Source organism: Rhinatrema bivittatum, chromosome 4 (assembly GCF_901001135.1).
Source record: "Rhinatrema bivittatum chromosome 4, aRhiBiv1.1, whole genome shotgun sequence".
NCBI classification, from domain to species: domain Eukaryota; kingdom Metazoa; phylum Chordata; class Amphibia; order Gymnophiona; family Rhinatrematidae; genus Rhinatrema; species Rhinatrema bivittatum.
Genome location: NC_042618.1, coordinates 342,147,615 through 342,174,587, shown reverse-complemented (window position 1 = coordinate 342,174,587; position 26,973 = coordinate 342,147,615). Strand labels below are relative to the sequence as shown.

The 26,973-nt window shown below is 43.3% G+C and overlaps 1 protein-coding gene across 8 annotated transcripts in view; it reads right to left on the bottom strand.

Annotated features, from left to right (window-relative positions):
* GGA3 (golgi associated, gamma adaptin ear containing, ARF binding protein 3) overlaps nt 1-26,973 on the bottom strand; it is a 238,775-nt gene that overhangs the window by 161,666 nt on the left and 50,136 nt on the right. For all 8 annotated transcript variants that reach the window (XR_003856543.1, XM_029600548.1, XM_029600549.1 and 5 more), the window contains 2 exons: nt 688-811; nt 266-369 (listed from right to left, as the gene is read on the bottom strand). Coding sequence is in view for 7 of the 8 variants with exons in the window: in XM_029600548.1 (XP_029456408.1) it covers nt 266-369; nt 688-811 (228 nt within the window). In the remaining variant the exon portion in view is untranslated. The remainder of the gene's footprint in view (nt 1-265; nt 370-687; nt 812-26,973) is intronic.

Genomic DNA, 26,973 nt, shown 5'->3' with positions numbered 1-26,973 from the left:
GACAAACGTTTTCTGTGCTGGGCTCTATCGGATGATGTCACCCACATGTGAGGACTTTCATCCTGCTTGTCCTAGGAGAATACTAGCTTTTTGCTGGAGCTGCATCAGTGATGATGTTATGGAAAAAGGTGTGTCCTCTGTCTCCATCTGCTAGCAGGGAGAGACAACCCACCTGTTTGGACTGATGTAACAGGATGAAAAGGAATTAACATTTTGTAACTATTTATATAGTAGATAATCCCATCTACCTACAACACCTATTTACCTTGGATTTCTCCTCATCATCAAACACAGGGTTCTTAGGGCGAGGAGGTGGAGAGGGAATGAGGGTCCTATCCACTGGAATAAGAGGGTCAGACAATACAATCCCTGAGAGGGGAAACAAAAAAAGAACAATTCTGGTTTAGGTTTGCAAATCAAGATGACATAATTGAAAGCTGGAATATAAAGCTAAATAAATAAAATTATATCTGTAAACACTAAAAAAGCCTCTAGCATAGTCCTCCAAATGGTGCTGCAAAACATATCATCTGCAAAATGGGTTTTCTTCATTCCAAAGGGGAAATAGGGCAACCAGGACTCATATTAGGCCTCCCAACTTAAACTCACATTATACTTCTGAAAAGAGTGGAAGAGAGAAAATATGAGTAGAAAAAGTGTGTATTTTCCAAGATAATCTGCCCCCACCTTGTCTTTTCAGCATGTGGTAAGCATCTTTGATTTTAGACTCCTCGGGCAGGGCCACCGTCCAGCTGTACAGAAGTTCAACCACTTTGGTTTTTACTTTTTCCGAGACTCTGTCTCCAAGATACTGCAAACCAAGAGACAAAATGAAGCGGAAAGAAAACACTCTTTTTATTCTGCTAGACCTGGACATAGCAAAATGCTCACAATTGCATCACAGAAAATTTGTGGACCCAAACATCTGTGTATAGTAATGGTCTGTAATACGTCTGTTGATGCAATAAAAGCTCATCTCCTACAAATAAAACCAGTTCTCTTGGGACTGATATACATATATCTACTTCTGTGCAGATTACTTGCAGGCTTGGGCATAAACTTTTATGTTTATGCTGATGGCATTCAATTTTTAATTCCATTTGATAACCTCAACTGAGCATACTCTCAATACATTAAAAATTTATCTTGCAGCCATACAAAAACTAGTTGCATACAAGAATGGTTCTCAAATTACAAAATATAGAGATTCTGTGGTTAGATAGGAAGAAGACAATAAATACCTCATTGCCTTTTCCTTTACAACACAGAATATTAAGCTTGTTGAATTTACTCGAGATTTGGGAGTAGTAATTGATTCCAACTTAACACTGAAAAAATATATTAACAACTTGATCAGAGCAGGTTACAATAAACTACGGTTGCTAAAACGCTTAAAACCTTTATTATCCCAAGAAGACTTTCGTACAATTTTACAAACACTAATATTTTCAAAACTTGATTACTGTAATGCTCTCTTGCTCAGACTTCTAACATACACTATAAAATCCCTACAAATGTTACAAAATGCTATGGCAAGGGTGCTTACAGGAAGTAAGAAATATGATCACGTAACTCCAATTTTAAAATCTTTATTTGGCTACCCATAAAATTTCAAATTCACTATCAAACATTATGTATAATTTATAAAATCACAAACCAAAAAGGTACAGAGTAGTTGAGTGCTTCAATGCACTTACATAACCCACAACATAACCTGAGATCTGTAACAAAGGTTTATTGAACGCACTCTCCCTTCAGAGCACTCATTTAAGTGAGGTAAGAGACAGGAGACTATCGATAGAAGGTCCAAAACTATGGAACACCACGCCAACAGAGTTGAGGATGCAAAAAAAATTAAAGCTGTCAAAAAAGATCTAAAAACATGGCTTTTTATACAAGCATTTGAGCGTGAAGTAATTAAATAATCTAAGGAGAAAGAGAATATTCAAATCTCAATCTTTTTGACATATTTTGTCTTTTATTGGTTTGATTGTATTTTATATTTCATTTAAATATGTAATAATTGAAGGTGTTGTTACCTATTGTTTGCTGTGAACCACCGTGATTGACTATAACAGAACGACAGTATATAAAAGAATTAAATAAATACATAAATATATTTTGATAACTTTCAAAACTCCAAAAAGTGGAAAATGGCACTTCCTATATTAATCTACCATAATATTCTCTTATATTTTCTAGACCTTTGATTATATTATTTGACTCCTGGTAGAAATCATTATTTGTATTCACAGGTTTTTAAGGACTGATAAAGGATATTTAGAATGACTGTAAGCCCTGAGGGGCTATATATCCATAGTAGTTGTAATTGTGGTACCGCTAGCAACCGTTTGTTTAATAAGAAAGTCTGTTTACTTACTGATGAAAATGAAACATCTTATTTGTAAGGGGGGGAGGGGCACAATTTTCAAAGCTATTTACTCAGGTAAATACAGAGTTCCATAGCAAGTGCACTTTTAACTGGGTTGTAAAGGGGTAACCCTGTGGACATGTTTAAGTCGGGGGAGGAAAACAGTGTGTGTACTTGGCAATTTCAAATGTATGCATGCTATTTTGTCCCCAGTCAGCAGCGTGTATATATAAAAGGTGCAAAGTACACTGGTAATTTCAGCCGATGTACTATGCAGCTGCTTTCCCCTAAAGTGTCCAAGTACAGTGGAAACTATGCAAACTTACTTTACACTATCCATAGTATCTCTCTCTGTTTTTAATAACTTAACACTGATGCCTACTTCCATCAGCTGTGCTAGTCATCAAACATTCGTAGCATCCTGAAGGAATGCATCCCAGTAAGTACCATCTTGTAAAGCATTTCACAACAATGAACTATTAATGCTATAACAGTGGGCTCTCTCAGAAAGTCAGGCATACTATACAAGGTACTTAACTAAGAATGTATGTATACCAATTCTACTCCATAGCTGAATACAAACATGCAGTGGGTCATATCAGTCTTATTTAATCAAGATTTACAGCATCCATCCATTTCATCTCAATATTTGGTGACCACACACCTATGAATTTAGCAGAGTTGCTTACCTGTAACAGGTATTCCCTGAGGACAGTAGGATGTTAGTCCTCACACATGGGTGACGTCATCAAATGAAGCCCTGACATGGAAAGCTTATGTCAAAGTTTCTAGAACTTTGACATTCCACACTAGCCATGCCCACATGCCCTATATCATGCGGGGTTACTCTTCAGTCTTATAATACAGAATTAGATATAAATCAAAATTAGGAGAAACCCAACTCCGCGGGGTGGTGGGCAAGTTTCGTGAGGAATAACATCTTGCTGTTCTCGGAGAACGCCTGTTACAGGTAAGCAACTGTGCTTTCTCCGAGGGCAAGCAGGATGGTAGTCCTCACATATGGGTGAATCCCTAGCTACAGGCTGCTCCACAACATAAAAGGGGGACCAAATGACACCCAAACCAGGTGCCAATGGGCACAATAACAATGGTGCTGAGGGTATCAGAGAGGAAGATATCCTGAACCCAAACAACAGGCCCCAGGCGGTAGAGAGTTGGGTTCTACACCTCAAACAGATTCCGAAGGACAGATTGGCCAAATCTACTGTTGCGTCACTCTTCCCTTTCCAAGCAATACTGAGATGTGAATGTGTGGCGAGAACTCCACGTTGCAGCTTTGCATATCTCCTCCACGGGAACTGTTCGCAAGTGGGCCGATACTGCCTTGGCTCGGACCGAATGAGCTTTGACATGACACCCAAGATGCAGTCCCACTTGGGCATAACAAAAGGAGATGCAATCTGCTAGCCAATTTGATAGTTTCTGTTTGGCAACGCACTGCCCAACCTATTCCTGTCAAAAGAAATAAAAAGTTGAGTGGACTGTCTATGGGCTTCTGTCCACTCCAGACAGAAGACTAAGGCTTGCTTGCAGTCCAAACTGTGCAGGGCTAGTTTGCCTTGGTGCGAATGGGGCCTGGGAAAGAATGTTGGCAAGACAACGGACTGGTTAAGATGGAAGTCTGTCACAACTTTAGGCAGGAACTTAGGTTGCATACACACAACCAACCTGTCATGATAAAACTTAGTGTAAGCTGGATAAGTCACTAAGGGCTGGAGCTCGCTGACCCTGCATGCTGAGGTGACCACTACCAAAACTATGACCTTCCAGGTCAGGTATTTCAGGACAAAGGTACGCAGAAGTTCAAAAGAAGCTTTCATCAGAAGAGCTAACACCATGTTGAGGTCCCAAGATACAGCGGGAGGTCTTCGGGAAGACTTCAATTGAAGCAGGCCCTGCATGAAACATACAATTATAGGCTGAACAGAGATTGGCATACTATCTACTAGAGATGTGAATCGGAACTGATATCGGATCCGATTCTGGTTCCGATTCACATCTCTACTATCTACACCATGATGGTATGTGCCAACTGCACTCAGATGAACTCTAACGGTTTCACAGCCAGCTTCTGGCAGGTATAGAAGTTAATCATCAGTTTTTGTGTGAAGCAGGAGAATGGAACTAGGGCCTTCTGCTCACACCACACGGAAAACCTCCTCCACTTCAGTCCATAGAACTATCTAGTAGAAGGCTTTCTAGAAGCCACCAGGACCCGACACATCCTCTAAGAGATTGAGCGGTTGCAAGATTACCCTCTCAACATCCAGGTTGCGAGCGACAGGGCCTATAGATTGGGATGTTGCAACCTGCCTCGATCTTGCGTGATGAGATCTGAGGAAGTCCCCAAACTGATCGGTCTCCAGATGAACAACTCCCGTAGGAGTGGAAACCACACCTGTCTTGGCCAATAAGGGGATATGAGGATCATAATCCTTTTGTCCTTGTGAAGCTTCAAGAGAGTCTTTGCTTCTAAAGGAATCAGAGGATACATGTACAGAAGACCCTTACCCCAATGTCAGGCAAGGGCATCTGAGGCTGGTTTGCAGTCTGTCCTGTACAGGGAGCAAAACCAAGGTCTTTCTGTTGCAAAGGAACATGAAGAGATACACATTCAGGCTCCCCCAGAGGCAGAATATATGATTCGCAAACCTCTGGTCCAGGGACCACTCGTGGGGTCTGAAGGCATGACTCAGTCTGTCTGCTAACATGTTCTCTATCCTGGCCAGGTACATGGCCCTGAGCACCATTTCATGGGACAGGGCCCAAGATCAGATCTGAACTGCTTCTTAACACAGGAGGTACAACCCTGTACCTCCCTGCTTTTTGACATACCACATCGCCAACTGGTTGTCAGTTTGAATCAGGACAACTTTTTTTGGACAACTGATATCTGAAAGCCCATAGCGCATACCTGATCGCCTGGAGCTCCAGGAAATTGATTTGGTAACAGCTTTCCTGGGCAGACCAGAGATCCTAGGTGCTGAGCTCCCCAGTCCAGGGTAGACGCAACTGTGGTTAGGACAATTTGAGTAGGAAAATAATTGGAAAGAGTTCTACCGTTCCAGACTGGAAAGTATCCGTCACCAGGACAAAGAGTCCTGGAGGGGGTGAGGTGACTCGGATGCGATCCTGGAGGTTCTGCATGGCCTGGCACCACTGTGACCTCAAGGTCCATTGGGCCTTGCGCCTGTACAATTGTGCCAAGGGTGTGATGTGGACGGTTGCAGCCATATGGCCCAACAACCTCAACATGTACCAGGCTGACACCTGCTGGCACTGCTGAATTTCTGCCGTGATAAGTCATCAGAGTGATGGTCCTTTGATGAGGCAGGAAGGCTTTGGCCTGAGTCATGTCTAGCAGGGCTCCTTTGAAGTTCAATTGAAGTGAAGAGCTGAGATGGGACTTTGGGTAGTTGATGACGAACCCAACACCCGGATGGTCAAGTGCATGGGGCTGATAGCTCCTGCCTGACATGTGCTCTTGACCAGCCAATCATCCAACTAAGAGAAAACATGCACCCCCAGCCTGCAGAGGTGCGCCACCACCATGGCCAGGCATTTTGAGAAGACCCGTGGGGCTGACGTGAGCCAAAACAGCTATACCCAATATTGGAAGTACTGTTTTCCCACCACGAATCGAAGATACTTCCGGTGGCTTGGGAAGATCTTGATGTGGGTGTACGCGTCCTTCAGATCAAGGGAGCATAGCCAGTCCCCCTTTTTGTAAAAGGGGGATCAAGGTGCCCAGGGAATCCATCTTGAACCTTTCTTTTCTGATAAATCTGTTCAAGGCCCTTAGGTATAAGATGGGATATAGTCCTCATGTTTTCTTTGGAATCAGGAAGTACCTGGAGTAAAATCCCCACCCTCTTTGCCCAGGTGGAACAGGCTCAACCACTCTGGCTGTTAAGAGAGAGGAGAGTGCCATTAGTAGTGCCTCCTGATGCGCTACCGGCCCCCCAAAACAGGCTCAGAGGGCAATTTGGTGGGGCACACAATAAGTTCAATCTTGATGGACGATGGAAAAAAACATCACTCTGTGATCCTTTTCTGGAGGTGCTGAGGAATGGGTTCGAGACCGCGTGGCTCTCTTGAGAGCGGTTTCGACTATCACCGATTGGTGGGAAAGCTGTAGCTTATCGAACCCGGGATCCTTCTGGATATGGTAAACCCCATCAGGCTTCTTATTCACGGCAGGCACTGTAAGGGGATGTTCTCACATCCTCAGCAGGAACTTCTTAAGGATATCGTGTACCGGAACCGCCGCAATCTCCTTAGGATGTCCCACGAACTGGAGGATTTCAAGCATTGTGTGCCTGGAATCCTCCTCTGTCAGCAACTGAAAAGGGATGGCCTCCGTCATCACCCGCACAAAACTTGTGAAAGGTAAGTCTTCAGGCAGAGACTTGCTTCGCTCCTCTAGAGGAGAAGGGTCTGAAGGGAGACCCTCAGTGTCACTGGTGAAGGACTCCATGGTGTCATCCCCCCAGGGGTCACAGAGGTCCTCATTCTCATGAAACAGAGAGGAGATTGGGCCCTAGGCGCTCAGCCTTCAGACATGCAGGCATCAGCTGAGATGGACAGCGGACTGCAGACCTCGGCATCTCCGCCACTCTAGGTGGTGCTTCCTCCTCCAAGGAAACGGCCACGACCACTGTATCTGCAGGGGATGCTGCGGTACCCCAACGGGCAGTAACTCGCTAATGAGCGCATGGAGTTTCTCAAACAGCGGCTCCAAGATGGACGGTGCCAGCTCCAGTGCCATTGGTGCCACAGGACTGATATCCTACATCGTCCACTCGACTGCCCACTGTTCTCGCTGCTTGAGTTCCTCCTCAAACATTGCTGATGCCGACAACAACTGGGAGGAAGGAGGGGTGGCCAGATCCTCTTTGAAACCAAGAGGAGGATCGGTAACTGGCACAGGACTGGCATAGGACCAGTGGAGACCGTCGCAGACATCCGGCACTGATGGAAGACTGGCACTTCTCACTGGGAGGACACTTCAAGGGCATCACAGCATTAGCTGGCGCATCCCTGTGCCTAACATCGTGCATCAATGGAAACTGATGCCGATGCTTCTTCGGCTTCCCTCAACACTCAGCATGGTCTTTCCCCGGTGCCGAGGCTGATGAGGAGAAATCCGATGTCTTTGGCTTGGAGGAGCCAGACGATGGCATGTCTCCAGTGCCCCTATCAGCCAACGGCACAGACGATCCCACCGATGTCGATGGCTCGGTAGCCATTAGTGCAGCTCCAAAGTCCTTTGATGCCGATGCTGCCAGCTCGGTCTTCTTTGACCCGAAGAGGCGCTGTATCTTATCGAGACAAAGGCAACATCTTTTTGGGGTCATCTGGACACATTTACGGCAACCCTGAATGTCATGCAATACCCGCAGGCAGATAATGCATTCACTCTGGGGGTCCTTCATGACTGGACAGAAAACAGAAAGCAAGGTCAAAATCGATTGCAATGGGCGTCAATGGATGACAAGCACCAAAGCACCGCTGCCGCAGGGAATTGACCGCAAAAGGAAATTTACCAAGAAAAGTTGAAAACCCTTACTAGGAATACTACAGGGAGGACAGAGAGGGACCCAGCATTGAACAAAGTAAAAAAAATAGCTTGAAATGTGAAAAATGTGGAGTTTTCCAAAAGAGAGACTGAAGAGGGACCCCACGTGGACACATGGTATAGGGCATGCTGGGCATACCCAGTGTAGCAAGTCAAAGTTCTAGAAACTTTGACATAAGTTTTCCGAGTCGGGGCTCCATCTCATGATGTCACCCATGTGTGAGGACTACCATCCTGCTTGTCCTCGGAGAACTCATATTCACCTTTTAAAGTTTTAGAAAAGCTCTCTTAATACATCAATTTTCCAGCCTTATGTAACCACTATAAAAGGCTTGGACCACTGTTAGACTTTCAGTTTCTGACAAGAACCTCTGATCTAGTACAGTTTTCATACTGTACAAACAATTCCTTTTTCAACAATGTATATATTAATAATAATTAGCAATTATATAGTGGCTATTTAAAACTACAACATTTTAGAAACATTCAGGTCACCACATCTAGGATGCACAGCCAAGCACTGCATGAAAACTTCTGAAAAGCAGAGGGGTACAGAAACAATATTACAGATATAATTTAACTGTTAATATCTTTATTTAGTCAAAAAATGTAACTAAGAATTTTGATGATGATTTTGTTTTGTACAAATATAAGACATTCACAATCTCAAACAGAAGTCTTCAAAAAAAAAAAAAAAAAGTAGAAAGTGTTGTGCTATCACAATGCTTGCCTAAACTTATCCTTACACACTTCTCCAGTGATATAACTATATAATTAAGCTACAGATAAGGCATAGCAAAGAAATATTAGAAAAAAAGAGAACAAAATGTTATTCAGAGCTTTGCTGAAGCAGAGGAGTATTCCACATTGTATTCAGAGGGGTACCATATATTTTGTGCTTCTTGGCTATATATTTACAACAAAATACCCTCAATTCAGTTTTAAGCTCTAAGGCTGCCTGATACCAACTCGTAACTGTAGAGATTAGGCAATTTCCAGACTCACAGAAAAGTTATCTGGGCACTAAACAAACTGTGAAGTAAAACTATTCTCATCTTGGGAATTCTGGGTGAATCATTCCCTCCCCAAATAACATAAAAGATGCAGAGGAAGCACAACATCAGCAAGCAACTAGAAAAGCAGAGTCCTAGGACATGGCTGGATAACATGAGCTACACTAGCTTTCAGGTGAAAGGGCTGCCAACACTCTAGAGCAGAGCTTTCCAAACTTTTCATGTTGGTGACACACTTTTTAGACAAACATAATTTCGTGACACAGTAATTCAGTCTACCAGCAAACCAGAAGTTAAAGGTTAAACGAACAAAATGTATTTCAACAATTTATGTATGTTTCCTTAAATATATACATAAATAAAATGTTTCACAACACAACCTATCTCATAATAAATATTTGCAGGCTTCCACTTCCTCCATGCTGATCTCGTACATTGTGAGATCGGCATAGAGAAAGTGCTACTCTTGCACATTCCCAAAGATTACATGTGCCAATCACTAAAAAGTAATTTTTTTTTTTACCTTTGCTGTCTGATCTTAGTTTTCTAATCGGTTGGTCACAGGCTTTTTTTTCCACCTTTCCTTTCTTGTTTTTTTGCCAATTCCTTTTACAGGGTCTTTTTTTCTATTTCTTTTCTCTCCATCTGTCTTCCCTCAAACACACAATCAGGTTCTCATTCTCACACACTATCACACACATTCTCACACACACAGGCTCTCACTCACATGCAATCTCACACATCCACAGCTCTCACTCTCACATGCCTCTCTCTCATACATACATACATACTGTCTCTCTCGTGCACATGCTGTCTCACTCTCACACACACAGGCTCTCTCACTCCTACATGCTCTCTTGCTCAAGCACAGGCTCTCACTGGCACATGCTGTCCCTCTGCACGGGTTGCCGAAGGATGGGCTCTTCAGAGGCCCTGATCTTCCCTGGCCGTGACATGGGATCTGCAGCGGCCCTGCTATCGGGTTTCCTCCTCTTCTCGGGCTGCCGCGACGTGGGATCCACAGTGGCCCTGCTATCGGGTTTCCTCCTCTTCTCGGGCCGTCGCGACGTGGGATCCGCAATGGCCCATTAATGCTGCTCTTCTTTTGTACGCAGCAGATGCTCCTCCTCCTTCCTGCCCACGCGGCTCCGGCAACGTTTTTCTTCCAGGGCTGCACAGGCAGGAAGGAGGAGGAGTGAACGTGACCCTTTTCTTCGGGCCGTGGTGATGTAAGCTCCACCACTGCCCGCCGATCTTCCTGCTATAGTTCCCTGCTTCCGCCGGCCCTGTGGACCGGGCGACACACCTCCACACTACAGGCGACACACGTGTCCCGACACACACTTTGGAAAGCTCTGCTCTAGAGAATCTAGTTTCATCTGATATAATTATATGCAAAGCTAGATATAATCTATGAATAATTTTAAATTGCATCTTTAGATATTTCTTGCAGGAGGCTTTAGATATATTATACTACAAACCACGTGACCTTGCAAGTCCTCCCTATAATATACACATAAACTACCAATGGAGGACTAATGTACACACTAGTGTCAGGTATCACTTATATGAGCTAAAACCATATATTGGTTATAGCTTAAATGTTTATGTGTACCGTTTTTAATTTATATTAATAGTGAATTTTAAGTGTTCCCAATCAGTGTGTCTTTTTTATTTCTAATTTTTATACCATTAAAAAGGTAGTTTTTTTTAAGCATGCAGAAGCTGAACAAACAAGAGTAGAGATGATGGCATCCTATGTCGAAATAATATAAGTATGCAGAATTTCCTGGTTAAGAACATGCGAACTGGGGTGACCGTGTGGGAGAGAGTGATCCTCAGACAATCTGTTCATTGTTAAAGTCATGCTTAAAAAAACTACCTTTTTAATGGTATAAAAATTAGAAATAAAAAAGACACTCTTTGACTGGGAACATTTAAAAGTCACTATTAATATAAATTAAAAACGGTACATATAAACATATATTTAGATATATTATGCCAGACATCAAAGTAGTATGTTGGTGCTATATGATTATTCAGATCCCTACTCCAGCTTTTCCTTAGTGCCTCATTATGAGGGGTGATTAAGGCTAGATGAGTTTTGCAAATATAACTCAACAAAATCTTCAAAACCAAATTCCATTCAGAACTCAAACAGATTAGGAAACCTAGTTATATCACTGGAGAAGTGTGTAAGGATAATTTTAGGCAACCTAGTTAGATCTCCAGAAGACTCTGAAACACGAGTAGACAGCTATGGATCAGAAAAGACTCCAGTGATTGATAAGCATAAATCAATATATTGCATATAATTTAAGTACAAAGACTGTACAAAGGCACGACACTATTATCATTTGTTCCCTCATTCCCGAGATTTCCTAGCACCAATGTGCTGATAAACTGCGGGGATGGCCCCAAGGACATTTGGTGTCCCTGGAAACATCAAAGGCCATGACATTTGGTATTTCTTATTACCTGGGAAGATCAAATACTAAAGACCAGTACCCATACCAATGAGCTGATAAGTTAAACAACTGATGTCCTTTATCAAATGGGAGTAAAAGTGCAAACTGAAGCACCTAACTTGCAGAGAGGGATATATAAAGCATAGCATTTGCTTATTTTAGTTGGATGAGCTGAACAGACCAGAGGTGTCTTCTTCAGAGTCCCCGAATTCAAGTCTCTCTGTGTAAATTGTATATAATTTTACCACGTGTAAATTTAAAGTGTAAATTGTATTTAATTTTACCATGTAAGCAACTGCTCTCTGCTCACATGCACGGCTCTCCAGTTAGAAATCGTTAATCTATCCCTTTTTTCTAACAGCCCTGTTCAACATTCCCTGTTGTAATGTAACTTTCGCTTTCAGTGTTAACTGGTTTACCCCCTAGTTTATTGTAAACCGGTACGATAAGACTTGGTCTTGAGCATCGGTATATTAAAAGAATTTAAATAAATAAATAAAATAAAATAAATAGAAAGCACCCAACTTGCAGAGAGGGATATATAAAGCATAGCATTTGCTTATTTTAGTTGGATGAGCTGAACAGACCAGATAAATTAAATAAATAAATAAATAAATAAATGTCTTCTTCAGAGTCCCCGAATTCGAGTCCTCCTTTTGTTCTTTATTATTCTTTGATTAATGTTCTATCTTTATTTCTTCTGTCTCCTATTCACCTGTATTGATTTATGTACAGCTTACTGTGATATTGTATTCAATGTTGATATTACTTTGCTGATTTATTATCTATTATTTATTATCCATATATTCACAACATTTAGTAAACTAAGTTTTGCTTTTGCAATATTTGTTTCTGCGAGTTCTAGGACATAATATACCTCTCTCGCCCACCGTGCATAAGAATCTAATATAATGAATCTTTTGTTGAAAAGTAACAATGTATTTGATGTGTCAAAAAGCCCTGTAAAAGTCTGGAAATCCACCAACACAAAAGAAGTTTGATTTTAGAAGTAGCAGCTCTCTGCCAAGCATATTACTATTGCTATTATTCATTTCAGGAAGGGGGTTGAGGGAAGAATAATCAAATGATAGAACTTTGAATGACTGAGGAAAATTTCTGTGAACTGAATTCCACTGATTCTTTGTGACTTTTCATGTCACATAATCTTCCTGTGCCTCAAACTCTTAGCTCTAATTTTGCCTATCCTTCAAGTTAGACTTACTTTCGGGCCGATATAGTACAGTGCACTCCAGTGGAGCGCACTGTTAGCCCGGGTTTAGCCGCGCATTTTTGACACCCTAGCTTTACCCCTTATACAGTAAGGGGTAACAGCGCGTCGAAAACGCACGTCCAACCCCCCAAAACTAATAGCGCCCGCAACATGCAAATGCATGTTGATGGCCCTATTAGTTATTCCTGTGCGATCCAGAAAGCAAAATGTGCGGTGAAGCCGCACATTTTACTTTAAAAATGAACGCCTGCCCAAAGGCTGGCGTTAATTTCTGCCAGCGCCGGGGAAGTGTACAGAAAAGCAAAAAAAAAATGCTTTTCTGTACACCCTCCGACTTAATATCATAGCGATATTAAGTCGGAGACCCCAAAATTTAAAAAAAATTTAAAATCGGCCAGTGGCCCGGAGGGCGGAAGACAGACGCTCAATTATGCTGGCGTCCGTTTTCCGAACCCGTGGCTGTCAGCGGGTTTGAGAACTGACGCTGACAAAATTGAGCGTTGGCTGTCAAACTCGCTGACAGCCGCCGCTCCTGTCTAAAAAGAGGCACTAGGGACGCACTAGTGTCCTTAGCGCCTCTTTTTACCACGGGCCCTCATTTGCATACTAAATCGCGCGCTCAGGAGAGTGGCCTGTGTGCGTGTTGGGCGAGCGGGTGCTCGCCTCGGAGCACCGGCTCTCCCGCGTGTTTTACTATATCGGCCTGTTTGTGATTACTGTCTACAAGAAAGAACTGATTCTTGTCTGCTAATTTTTCTTTCCTTGAATCTTATCAGACCAATTCAGATAGTTGTGTCTTTCTCCCCTACCAGCAGATGGAAAAGATTTACTGTATGCTTGGTACTTAACACTGTGTGCCACCTGCAGTTTTTCTGTAACTCTATATGAAAGTTTACAACCCCTACAAGCAGGAGGAAAAAAAATTATCGGTGAACCTTAAAACTAGGCTTGACTGCTTCCCTACTTCAAGGAGTGTGTGGAGATAAAAACGACCAGAACAACACGATCCTTAGAATCACAAAATTCTTATAGCACATACAGAAGAGTGGTCTTTAGTCCAAAAGGTGGGACTCTGGAGTGGTCTGATAGGACTCAAAGAAAGAAAATTAGCACGTAAGAACCAATTTTTTCTTCCTTATCGTCCACCAGACTAGTTCAGATAGTTGGAACGTAGCCAAGCCATCTTAAACTGGGAGGGAACGCGAAAGACCTGCTCACAAAATGCATGCCTCAAGCACAGCAGCATCTGAAGCATGGACATCCAATTCATGACAACAAAAAAAATAAGGCGTGCAATGACGACCAAGTCACCGTTTTACCAATGTCCTATGGTAACAACAACTGACACTCTACCCATGAAGCCAACTGACCCCTACTGGAGTGAATTCTAAGGCCCTCAGGAACCTCCACACCTTGGAAATATAGGCAAATACAATCGCCTGCTAAATCCATCTGGCAATAGTATGCTCAGAAACCTGTACACCCTTCTTACAACCAGAAAATAAGAAGAAATGATGATCCAACCTCCTGAATGTATTTGTCACCATCAAATATTGAAATAGAACTCCATGTACATCCAGTACATGAAATTCCCTGCACAGATCCTTTGTCATAAAATTGGACTTCCTAAAGGAAGGCAACTCCACTGACTGATCTAAATGGAAGAAAAACAAACACCTTAGGTAAAAAGGAAAGGACTGTACGAATCAAAACCCCTATTCCAAAAATTTTAAGAAGGATTCCTGCACAGCAATGCTTGCAGAACAGAAATAAGCATTACCAAAAAAAACAGCTACAAGAAGATAGCGTTTAGAGTAAAATCCTTTACAAAAGCTTTGCCACTCAAATGGAACCATACATAATGCTTCTAAGACCAAACTGAGATTTCACTTAGTTACCTCCACTTCCAAAGCAGAGGATGTAAATATTTCATGGGCCTCAAATATCTAACCACAACCAGATGAGAAGCCAAAGACAGACTCTGTACTTAAACTTTGTAACAAGAGAGCACAGCAAATTGAACCTTAGAATTTAGGGCCAACCTTTTCTATCACTCTTTCTGCAGAAAAGGAAAGAAAGAAACCAAGGCCTCAAATGGAGAGAATTCAGCTTCATGACACCAGTTCTCAAGCATCTTCCACCCTCGGACTTAAGCCAAGGAAATAGATGCTTTCCTAGCCCACCATAAGGTCAAGAAAATCTCCTCCAAATACCCTTTTCTTTCTCAGCCTTCTCAAGAGTCAAGGTGCAAGACAAAAAACAGTCTACCTGCTCCAAGCAAATCACATCCAGATGCAGATGATTTGGAACATGGATGAACCACAGAAGACTCTCTATGCTAAGTCTGAACATATCAGCGAATCATGGTCACCTTGGCCACTTGGAGGCTACAAGAATTACCGTTCCCAGATGTCCCTCTATCCATCGGTTGCCATGGTGGAAACACATTCAGAAGTCAATTTAGAGGCCAAGGTAGAAACAGGGTATCCAAACCCTCTGTCCCTACTTCTCTTCTGTACCTAAAAAACAATGGAACAGGAAAATTGGTTCTTACCAGCTAATTTCCATTCCTGTAGTACCACGGATCAGTCCAGACTCCTGGGTTTATTCATATGTGCCAGCAGATGGAGACAGAGAAAGTAAAACTGACACTGCTTCATATACCCTGATGCCACCTGCAGTTCCTCAGTATTGAACTGTACCCCAAGCTAAATGCAACAAACTGTGCACATAACCTAAAAAAGCTTCCAAAAAGAACATAAGAACATGCCATACTGGGTCAGACCAAGGGTCCATCAAGCCCAGCATCCTGTTTCCAACAGTGGCCAATCCAGGCCATAAGAACCTGGCAAGTACCCAAAAACTAAGTCTATTCCACGTTACCGTTGCTAGTAATAGCAGTGGCTATTTTCTAAGTCAACTTAATTAATAGCAGGTAATGGACTTCTCCTCAAAGAACTTATTCAATCCTTTTTTAAACACAGCTACACTAACTGCACTAACCACATCCTCTGGCAACAAATTCCAGGGTTTAATTGTGCGTTGAGTGAAAAAGAACTTTCTCCGATTAGAATTAAATGTGCCACATGCTAACTACATGGAGTGCCCCCTAGTCCTTCTATTATCCGAAAGACTAAATAACCAAATCACATTTACCCGTTTCTAAACCTCTCATGATTTTAAATCTCTATCATATCCTCCCCTCAGTCACCCCCCCTCTCCAAGCTGAACAGTCCTATCCTCTTTAGTCTTTCCTCATAGGGGAGCTGTTCCATCCCCTTTATCATTTTGGTCACCCTTCTCTGTACCTTTCTCCATCGCAACTATATCGTTTTTGAGATGCAGCGACACCAGAATTGTACACATTATTCAAGGTGCGGTCTCACCATGGAGCGAAACAGAGGCATTATGACATTTTCTGTTTTATTCTCCATTCCCTTTCTAATAATTCCCAACATTCTATTTGCTTTTTTGACTGCCGCAGCACACTGAACTGATGACTTCAATGTATTATCCACTATGACATCCAGATCTCTTTCTAGGGTGGTAGCTCCTAATATGGAACCTAACATTGTGTAACATTGTGATTTAACTACTCTGAATAATTTTGTATCATCTGCAAATGTGATTATCTCACTCGTCATATTCCTTTCCAGACCATTTATAAATACATTGAAAAGCAAGGTTCCCAGTACAGATCCCTGAGGCACTCCACTGCGAAAATTGTCCATTTAATCCTACTCTCCATTTCCTGTCTTTTAACCAGTTTGTAAGACACGAAAGGACATCCCCACCTATCCCATGACTTTTTACTTTTCCTAGAAGCCTCTCATGAGGAACTTTATCAAATGCCTTCAAAAAATCCAAATACACTACATCTACCAGTTCATCTTTATCTATATGTTTATTAACTCCTTCAAAAAAGTGAAGCAGATTTATGAGGCATGACTTGCCTTGGGTAAAGCCATGCTGACTTTGTTCCATTAAACCATGTCTTTCTATATGTTCTGTGATTTTGATATTTAGAACACTTTCCACTATTTTTCCTGGCACTGAAGTCAGGCTAACTAGTCTGTGGTTTCCCAGATTGCCCCTGGAGCCATTTTTAAATATTTGGGTTACATTAGCCACCCTCTAGTCTGCAGGTACAAAGGATGATTTTAATGATAGGTTACAAATTTTAACTAATTGATTTGAAATTTCATTTTTGAGTTCCTTCAGAACTCTGGGGTGTATACCATCCGGGCCAGGTGACTTACTACTCTTCAGTTTGTCAATCAGGCCTACCACATCTTCTAGGTCCACCGTGATTTGGTTCAGCCCATCTGAATCATTACCCATGAAACCTTTTTCCGGAACAGGTATCTCCCCAACATACTCCAGTAAACACCGAAGCTAATACATTGTTTAATCTTTCCATGATGGCCTTATCTTCTCTAAGTGCCCCTTTAACCCCTCAATCATCTAATGATCCAACTGACTCCCTCGCAGGCTTTCTGCTTCAAATATATTTTTTAAAGTTTTTACTGTGAGTTTTTGCCTCTACAGCCAACTTCTTTTCAAATTCTCTCTTAGCCTGTCTTATCAATGTCTTACATTTAACTTGCCAACGCTTATGCTTTATCCTATTTTCTTCTGTTGGATCCTTCTTCCAAATTTTGAATGAAGATCTTTTGGCTAATAAATAGCCTCTTTCACCTCACCATAGCGGTAATCTTTTTGCCTTCCTTCCACCTTTCTTAATATGTGTAATACATCTGGACTGTGCTTCTAAGATGGTATTTTTTTAACAATGTTCACGCCTCTTGCACACTTTTTACCTTTGAAGCTGTTCCTTTCAGTTTTTTTCTATTTTTCTCATTTTATCAAAGATTCCCTTTTGAAAGTTTGGCACTAGAGCCGTGGATTTGCTTACTGTCCCCTTTCAGAAATTAATTCAAATTTGATCATTTTATGATCACTATTGCCAAGCGGCCCCACCACCGTTACCTCTCTCACCAAATCCTGTGCTTCACTGAGAATTAGATCTAAAACGCTCCCTCTCTCGTCGATTCCTGAACCAATTGCTCCATAAAACATTTATTCCATCCAGGAACTTTATCTCTCTAGCATGTCCCGATGATACATTTATCCAGTCAATATTGGGGTAATTGAAATCTCCCATTATTACTGCACTCCCAATTTGGTTAGCTTCCCTAACCTTCTCTTAGCAATTCACTGTCCGTCTCACCAACTTGGCCAGGTGGACGGTAGTATACTCCTATCACTATACTCTTCCCCAATACACAAGGGATTTCTACCCATAAAGATTTGATTGTGCATTTAGTCTCATGTAGGATGTTTATCCTGTTGGACTCTATGCCATCCCGGTCATAAAGCGCCACACTGCCTCCCAGATGCTCCTCTCTGTCATTGTGATATAATTTGTACCCCGGTATAGGACTGTCCCACTGGTTATCCTCCTTCCACCATGCTCTGAGATGCCAATTAAGTCTATGTCATCATTCACTGCTATACATTCTAATTCTCCCGTTTTACTTCTCAGACCTCTGGCATTATTTATTTATTTATTTATTTATTTAACATTTTTCTATACCGACCTTCATGGTTAAATACCATATCAGGACGGTTTACATCGAACAGGGGTAAAAAATAACTAGGTAAAGGAAGAAACAAAGTTACATTAAACGAGGACCGTGAACTTGGAAGCTTAGGTAGCTGGAAGAAAAAAGATAAAGTTAAGTTAAAAGGAGAAATAACAAATTCCGGACTAGAGATAGTTCGGATTAGAGTTAGTCCACATGTTAGAGTTGGTATCCATGCTGTCCAGGTAATCAGAGGAGTAGATAACGTCTAATGTGTATCCCAGGGTTCTGGGAAGGCTAGGCGGAACAGCCACGTTTTGAGTTTTTTCTTAAAAGTTAGCAGGCAAGGTTCCAGCCTGAGTTCAGCAGGGAGGTTGTTCCAGATGGCTGGGCCTGCTGTCGAAAATGCTCGGTCCCTGGATGCAATGAGTCGCGTGGCTTTGGTTGGAGGGGCTTGTAGCGTTCCTTTGGATATTTCTCTCATTGGCCTATTAGAAGTATGGAGTTTTAATGGAATTTCAAGGTCGAGATAAAGGAGATCGTGGATGGATTTGTGTATTAATGATAAAGATTTGTGAAGGACTCTGTGGTTGATTGGTAACCAGTGTAGATTTCGGAGGATGGGTGTAATATGATCACTCCGGTTGGTGCTTGTTAGGATTCTGGCAGCAGCATTTTGTATCATCTGAAGTGGCTTAATGGTTGAACTGGGTAGTCCTGTGAGGAGCGCGCTGCAGTAGTCTATTTTGGCAAATATCAAGGATTGAAGAACTGTCCTAAAGTCGTGGAAATATAAGAGAGGTTTGAGTCTTTTTAATACCTGTAGTCTGAAGAAGCAGTCTTTGGTAATAGTGTTAATCATACTCTTTAGGTTAAGACGGTTATCAAGTATTACCCCAAGGTCTCTAACCTGAGTATGAGTGAGGGCGTGGTTATGTTGGGTCTGTGACTGGTAGTTGTCTTGGTTGGCGGAAATGAGGAGGAGTTCAGTCTTGTTAGCATTGAGGACCAAATTTAAACTGTTGAGGAGACTAGTGATAGATTGTAGGCAGTTGTTCCAGATCGAGAGTGATTTGTTAATGGATTCCGTTATGGGGATCAGGATCTGCACATCATCTGCGTAAATGTAGTGAATAAGGTTGAGACTTGTTAACAGTTGGCACAGGGGGAGGAGGTAGATATTGAAAAGGATGGGGGACAGGGAGGATCCTTGAGGTACTCCTAGTGATGAATTTGTTGGTGGTGATTCTTTATTATTTATTCTGACCTTGAAGCTTCTATCGCTAAGGAAAGACTTGAACCAGTTGTAGACTTGTCCTGAGATGCCTATGTCTAATAGACGATTCAGGAGAATGGCGTGGTTGACAGTATCGAACGCCGCTGATATGTCTAAGAGGATTAGAAGAAAAGAGTGTCCTTTGTCCAGTCCCATAATAATATGGTCAGTTAGGGAGATGAGCAGGGTTTCTGTGCTGCGTGATTTGCGGAAACCATACTGTGAAGGATATAGTATATTGTAATCTTCTAAATACTCTGAGAGCTGGGTGTTAACCACCTTTTCTGTGATTTTGGCTAAGAATGGAAGATTCGATATAGGGCGAAAATTAGCTAGTTCACTAGGGTCTAAGTTGTGTTTCTTAATGAGGGGTTTGAGAGAGGCGTTTTTTAGGAAGTTTGGGTACAAACCTTGGGTTAAGCAGCAGTTTATGATGTTGGCCAGTGGTCCGGAGATTGTGTTTGGTATGAGTAGGAGTAGCTTGGTTGGTAGGTTGTCTGTGGGGTGGCTGGATGATTTCTGCTTCTTGAGAATGGATTCGATCTCTTTAGATGAAGTTAATTCGAAGTTGTCTAATTTGGCTCCCTTAAGCATATGGGTATTGGTAAATGAAGCGAGGGTGTTGTTATTGGGTGGAAGGAGTGAGAGTGTGTTTGATATCTTCTGCTGAAAGAAAATGGCTAGCTCGTTTGCCTTGGATTGAGCTTGTTCGTCTGGGATCGGTGGTGGTAGTGACTTTGTGATTTGAGACACATAAGAGAAGAGAGCCTTCGCGTCATATTGGAGATCATGGATTTTATTGGCGTAAAAAACTTTTTTTTATTTTAAAATTGATGACCTGTAATGATGTAAGGTTCCTTTGTATGATGAAAGTGTAGAGGGGGAAGGGGCTTTACGCCATTTGTTTTCCTTATGACGTAGTTCTTGTTTTATCTGTTTGAGTTCATTGGAGAACCAAGGTTGATTTCCTTTTTTTAAAGGATTAATTCTTTTCGAGATAGATGGGCAGTGCTTATTTGCTACAGCTTCAGTGATCTTGTGCCAGGAGAGCACCGCTGTGTTGGGGTTGGATAGATCTATATTTTTGAGATCCTTAGTGAGCTGTTCGCTGAGTGTGTCGGAAGCACATGATTTCCTGAAGTGAATGGAGGAGAGGTGTTGGGTGGTGGGTGTCTGTTTTTTTGAAGTGAGGGTGGTTGTTATCAGATAGTGGTCTGACCAGGGGATGGGTGTACAAGCCGGATCCTTGGTAATGGAGAAATTAGAGTTGATAAAGATAAGGTCCAAGGTGTGTCCTGCTTTATGTGTGGGTCCGTTGACGATCTGGGTGAATCCCATTGCATTGAGGGCGGTGAGAAGGGCTTCACAGTTGGGTGCATGGTGAGTGGCTTCAAAGTGTATGTTAAAGTCTCCCAGGATTATGGTAGGAGAGTCAGTGTTGATATGTTTAACGATGGTTTCAATAAGGGGGGAGGCGTCTGCTTCCAATACTCCTGGGGGGGCATAAACTAGTAAGACTTGCAGATAATTAGATTTGAATAAACCTAGTTCTAGTTTGGATTCTGTCTTGATTGTATGAGATGTTAGACTGAGTTCTTTCTTGGTGGCTAGTAACAGGCCGCCCCCTCGTTTTTTGTGTCTATGGATAGAGAAAAAGTCGTATTTGTGGGTAGGTAATTGATTGATAGCGCTATATCTGTGTTTTTTAGTGTGTGTTTTTGTGATGGCGCAAACGTCAGGGTTACAGTCTAAGAGATAGTCGTTGAGGATATGAGTCTTTTTTGTCAAGGATTGAGAATTAAATAGGGTCACTGAGAGAAGAGTTAGACCTAGGAGCTGAGACAAGGGAGTGATCAGGATAGGGATGAGAGAACTGGGAATTCTTGCTGGAGGGGATTGAGCTGGAAGCATGTTGAAGAGGTGGCGGTGATATCTGATGGGAATATGTTGGGTCATCATAATTGTGTTACTCAGGTCTTGTTGTGAGTGCAGAGATGTGAATTAGTTAAGGGTCCTGAGCGGTTGTTGTTTCCAGGCTTCACTTTCCGATGAGTTAGTTGAAAAGTGTTGTTTGAGCCGCGGGCGTGTGGAGTCGGAAGGGGGCTGCATAAAGGGGCTCACAAAGAAGAATACTGGACGAATGCTGGTCGAAAACAGTTAGAAGAAAGCTGGGCGAGTGCAAACAATACAAATTTTGTTTTTTTTTTGTTTTTTAATTTTCTTTTGTATGATCTAATAAGTCCCTTTGTAGGATCTGCTGTCAACTCTGGCTATTCCACGGGCTCTCGGTGTGACGTTGATGTGATTAGCGCAGGTCTAGAGTAAACAACTTGGGCGCGTCTATCTAGAGGTGGTTTGATAGGTTCTGTTGCGGGTGGATAGTGATTGAAGATTACTGTGGTTGTCTTTGATGTTTGTGCTCTGCGACTTCATACAGTTGCTAGTGACACTGTTATGCTGACGGAGTTGAAAAAGGTAGGCAGCTGAGGAGGAACCGACCGTGTGGGGAATCGGGGCTCCCTCGGGGCTGCGCCGAAGGGGCGAGACAAAGGGGCAGGCCCCTTTGTTGCGCTCCTTCGGCGTGCGACGCTCGGCGCACGGCGCCGGGCTGAAGAGAATTTAAAGCCCCACTGGGCTGGCTCCTATTAGATCCAATTAGCTCTTTAAAACTCCCTCTGCAGCTTTGGGATTGGCCGATCTGGCTGGTGGGAGGGTCTTAGGTCCGTGGGGCTGCTGCTTTGGCTTCGAGGTCGGCGTTCAGGCTCGCCGGGGGGAAGGGAAAATAAACAGGCCTTACCCCGACGGGTCTGGGCGCCGACTGCGCAGGCCTCCCTTCGCTGATGGTAACTGCTGTTTCAGGTAAGAAGAAACACACACACAGGCGCGGTGCCGGAGGGATATGATTTTTTAAAACTCCCTCTGCAGCTTTGCGATTGGCCAATCTGGCTGGTGGGAGGGTCTTAGGTCCGTGGGGCTGCTGCTTTGGCTTCGAGGTCGGCGTTCAGGCTCGCCGGGGGGAAGGGAAAATAAACAGGCCTTACCCCGACGGGTCTGGGCGCCAACTGCGCAGGCCTCCCTTCGCTGATGGTAACTGCTGGTAACGGCATTAGCATACAAACATTTCAAAGTGTGTTTTTTGTTTGTATTTTCATTCTGCTTTTTAATTGATAGAGATAAATTAGAATTTTTTTTAGCTCAGGTGAATTTTTAGTTACAGGCACTTGAACTACTTTTCTTATTATTGAAACCTCACTTTTGGGATGCCCTAATTCTAATGCATCATTAGTTTCCTTTGAAGATACCTCCCTCCGAACCATGCGTTGCTTAGCAACTGTCGGCTTTCCCCTTTGTTCTAATTTAAAAGCTGCTCTATCTCCTTTTCAAAGGTTACTGTCAGCAGTCTTGTTCCACCCTGGTTAAGGTGGAGCCCATCCCTTCGGAAAAGACTCCCCCTTCCCCAAAAGGTTCCCCAGTTCTTTATAACTGATTCCCTCTTCCTTGCACCATCGTTTCATCCACGCATTGCGCCTCTGAAGCTCTCCCTGCCTCTGGGGACCTGCGCATGGAACAGGGAGCATTTCAGAGAATGCTACCCTAGAGGTTCTGGATTTAAGCTTTCTACCTAAGAGCCTAAATTTGGCTTCCACAACCTCCCTCCCACATTTTCCTATGTCGTTGGTGCCCACATGTACCACAACAGCCGGCTCCTCCCCAGCACTATCTAAAATCCTTTCTAGATGATGCGTTAGGTCCACCAAATTTGCACCAGGTAGGCATGTTAGCAGGCAATCCTCATGCCCACCAGCCACCCGGCTCTCTACATTCCTAATAATCGAATCACCAACTATGATGGCCGACCTAACCCTTCCCTCCTGGGCAGTAGGCCTTGGAGACACAGCCTCGGTGCGAAAGGACAATGTACCACCTGGAGAGAAAGTCCTTGCTACAGGATCCTTTCAAGCAGAACCAAGTTGATGCTCTCCGATCATGAGATCTTCTTCCTCCAAGGCAGCATCAGGGCTGCCAGTCTGAAGTTGGGACTTGGCTACTATGTCCCTGAAGGTCTCATCTATATACCTCTCTGTCTGCCTCAGCTCCTCCAGGTCTGCCACTCTAGCCTCCAGAGATCGGACTCGTTCTCTGAGATACAGGAGCTCTTTTGCCTCGGATGCACACATACAACTTCTCACCGGCGGGTAAAAAATCATACATGGTACACTCGATGCAAAAGACTGGGAAGGCCCCCCTCTTGCTGCTGGACTACTGCCTTCATCTCAAATTTGTTCAGTTCCTAGTTAAGCTTTAGGTTGCTATGGGAGTAGGAATGTGTCTAATTAGCATCCTTTAAATGTATTAGTGTATTCACTATATGCTTGGTAGTGGCGTACAGGGGAATAAGGTGTGTGGAATTCGCAAAGTCAGCACCACGACAACCATGACTTTGGTGAAGGTACAGGGTGCCGTGGCCAGCTGAAACGGAAGCGCCTGAAACTGAAAGTGCTGCCCCAAGAGCATGAACCTCAGGTATCATTGATGATCTTGTCGAACTGGAATATGTAGGTACACTTCGTCAAGTCCAGAGATTTACTTATTTAATTCTTTTCTATGCCGACGTTCATGACATGTCATATCACATCGGTTCGCGACGAACAAGGGTAAAATTAGCATTAACTTAATCGTAGCTTTGAGGCTACTGAGAGTTAAGAGAAGAGGTGAGTTACAATGAACGAGGGTTACTGGAGCTTGGAGAGTGGAAGAGAGTAAGGAGAGAAGGAACAATAGTAGTATTATATGAAAGATGTTTGTTATAACAACGATAGATATATATAAAATATATACATTAAAAATACTGATTGAAGCATCACAGATTATAAGGTTAAGGATAGGCTTGTTTGAACAGCCAGGTCTTAAGTTTTTTCTTAAAGGTCAGCGGGCAGTGTTCCTGGCATAGGTCTGGTGGCATTGCGTTCCATAGAGATGGCCCAGCTGCGGAGAAGGCATGTTCCCTAGTGGAGGTGTCAAGGGTGGATTTGGAAGGGGGAGCATGTAGGGTTCCTTTGTAGGCCGCTCTAATCGGTCTTTTTGAAGTATGGAGTCATAGCGGTATTTTTAGCTCGAGAGAGTGTTGATTGTGGATGGTCTTGTGAATAACAGTGAGTGACTTATGAAGGATTCTAAAGCTTATAGGGAGCCAATGGAGATTCCTGAGGATGGGCGTGATGTGATCTCCTCGGCTGGAGTTGGTTAGGATTCTGGCAGCAGCATTCTGGAGCATCTTAGAGGTTTTGTGGTAGTTGCGGGGAGGCCAAGAAGGAGGGAGTTGCAGTAGTCGATTTTAGAGAAAAGGGTAACTTGGAGGACCGTCCAAAAGTCATAGAAGTGGAGGAGGGGTCTAAGTCTTTTCAGAATTTGAAGTTTGTAGAAGCAGTCTTTAGTTGTGTTGTTAGCAAATTTTTTTAAGTTCAGTCGGTTGTCCAGTATAACGCCGAGGTCTCTCGCTTGGGCAGCTGTGGTAGTTGAGGGGCCAGGGAGGGAAAGGTTATTGTGATCCGGGGAAATGAGGAGGAGTTCAGTCTTAGCTGTGTTGAGGACGAGGTTGAGACTGGTGAGGAGGAGGTTGATGGAGTGAAGGCAGCTGTCCCAGAACTTGAGGGTTTTGGGGAGGGATTCTATTATGGGAATCCGTATCTGTACATCTTCGGCGTATAAGAAATGAGTTAGATTTAGTTTTGCGAGGAACTGGCAGAGGGGTAGGAGATAGATATTAAAGAGGGTAGGGGAGAGGGAAGAGCTTTGGGGTACTCCAAGTGTTGAGCTGATGGGAGGGGATTCTTTGTTGCTTATTCTGACCTTATAATATCTGTTGCTGAGGAAAGACTCAAACCATCTGAGGACTGTTCCTGAGATACTTATGTCTGAGAGGCGGTTTAGGAGGATGGAGTGATTCACGGTGTCAAACGCGGCGGAGATATCAAGCAGTGCCAGTACATAGGATTGTCATTTGTCTAATCCCATGAGGAGGTTATCCGTGTTTATCTGTGTTTAGGAATTTACGGAAACCAAACTGAGCAGGAATTTTGTGTTTGTCTAGATAGTCAGAGAGTTGGGTGTAAACTATTCTCTCCATGAGTTTGGCGATAAATGGCAGGTTGGAAATGGGATGGAAGTTAGAGGGATCTCCTGGGTCGAGTTTAGGTTTCTTCAGTAGAGGTTTAAGGGTGGCGAGTTTCAGTGTGTCAGGGACTATTCCTTGAGACAGGGAGCAGTTTATAATTTCAGCCAAGGGCTTGGAGATGGTGTTTGGAATGGAGAGTAGTTTTGTCGGGATGAGGTCGGAAGGATGGGAGGAGGGTTTCATGTTTTTGAGGATGGATTCAATTTCAAGGGATGAAGTGAGTTCGAAGGAATCTAAGTTGGATCTCGGGTCGATGGTGATGGTGTAAGGGGGTGGGGACGAGGAATTAGTGGAAATGAGGAGGGCTAAGAGGTTGATGATTTTTTTCTGGTAGAAGGTTGCGAGTTCGTTGGACTTTGCTTGGGCTTGGTTGTCGGGGATGGTGGGGGGGCGGAGGATTTAGAAGTTCTGAGACATATGAGAATAGGGCCTTCGCGGCAAAGTGAAAGTTGTGGATTTTGCGGGCGTAGAAATCTCTTTTTGCTTGGAGAATGGTAGTCCTATAGTTGTGTAAGGAGGATTTATAGATAGACAGCGAGTTGGGGGAGGGGTCATTGCGCCATTTATGTTCTTTGTGTCTAAGCTCTTGTTTTAGTTTCTTTAGTTCAGGCAAGAACCATGGATTTTTGTTCTTAAGGTCGGGGTTTATTACTTTAGCTGTCAGGGGGCATATTTTGTTGGCTACAGAGTTCATGATGTTCGTGTGAAAGCCTCACTGGCCCAAGATGCCAGGAGCTCCCGAGTGCATACAGCTGCTATCACCGACCTCAATGTTTCCATGCGAAACCGGGGAATTTTCAACACCGCATTCACTCGCTTCAAGTCCAGAATGGGGCAAAAGGTTCCCTCCTTCTTTGGATGACAAAGTAATGGAATATCAGATGTTCGGATTTTGTCCTGAGCCACTGGACCACGGCCCCCCAAGCGCTATATCTTGTCTAGAGTCTCCCTCACCACTTGGCACTTTTGCAATGAGCTGCAGGGGGAGACCAGAAACAGGTCGTGCACGGGACGGGCAAATTTTAATGCGTAACCGTTTCTTATTAAACTCATAAAAACGATGGAATGGGCTGGCCTCGCCTCATTGTGCAGATTTGGATCCCGAGGATCCTCCACTGACGGGGGTTCTAAAGGGCCAACGTCCACCTCGAAAGGACTGCCCCCAGCCCTGACCGTGAGAAGAAAAAGGTCTCTGCACCACCCTCGGCTGACAAGATCTCCTTTTGACCCGAAAACAGAGGCACGATGGAAAGTT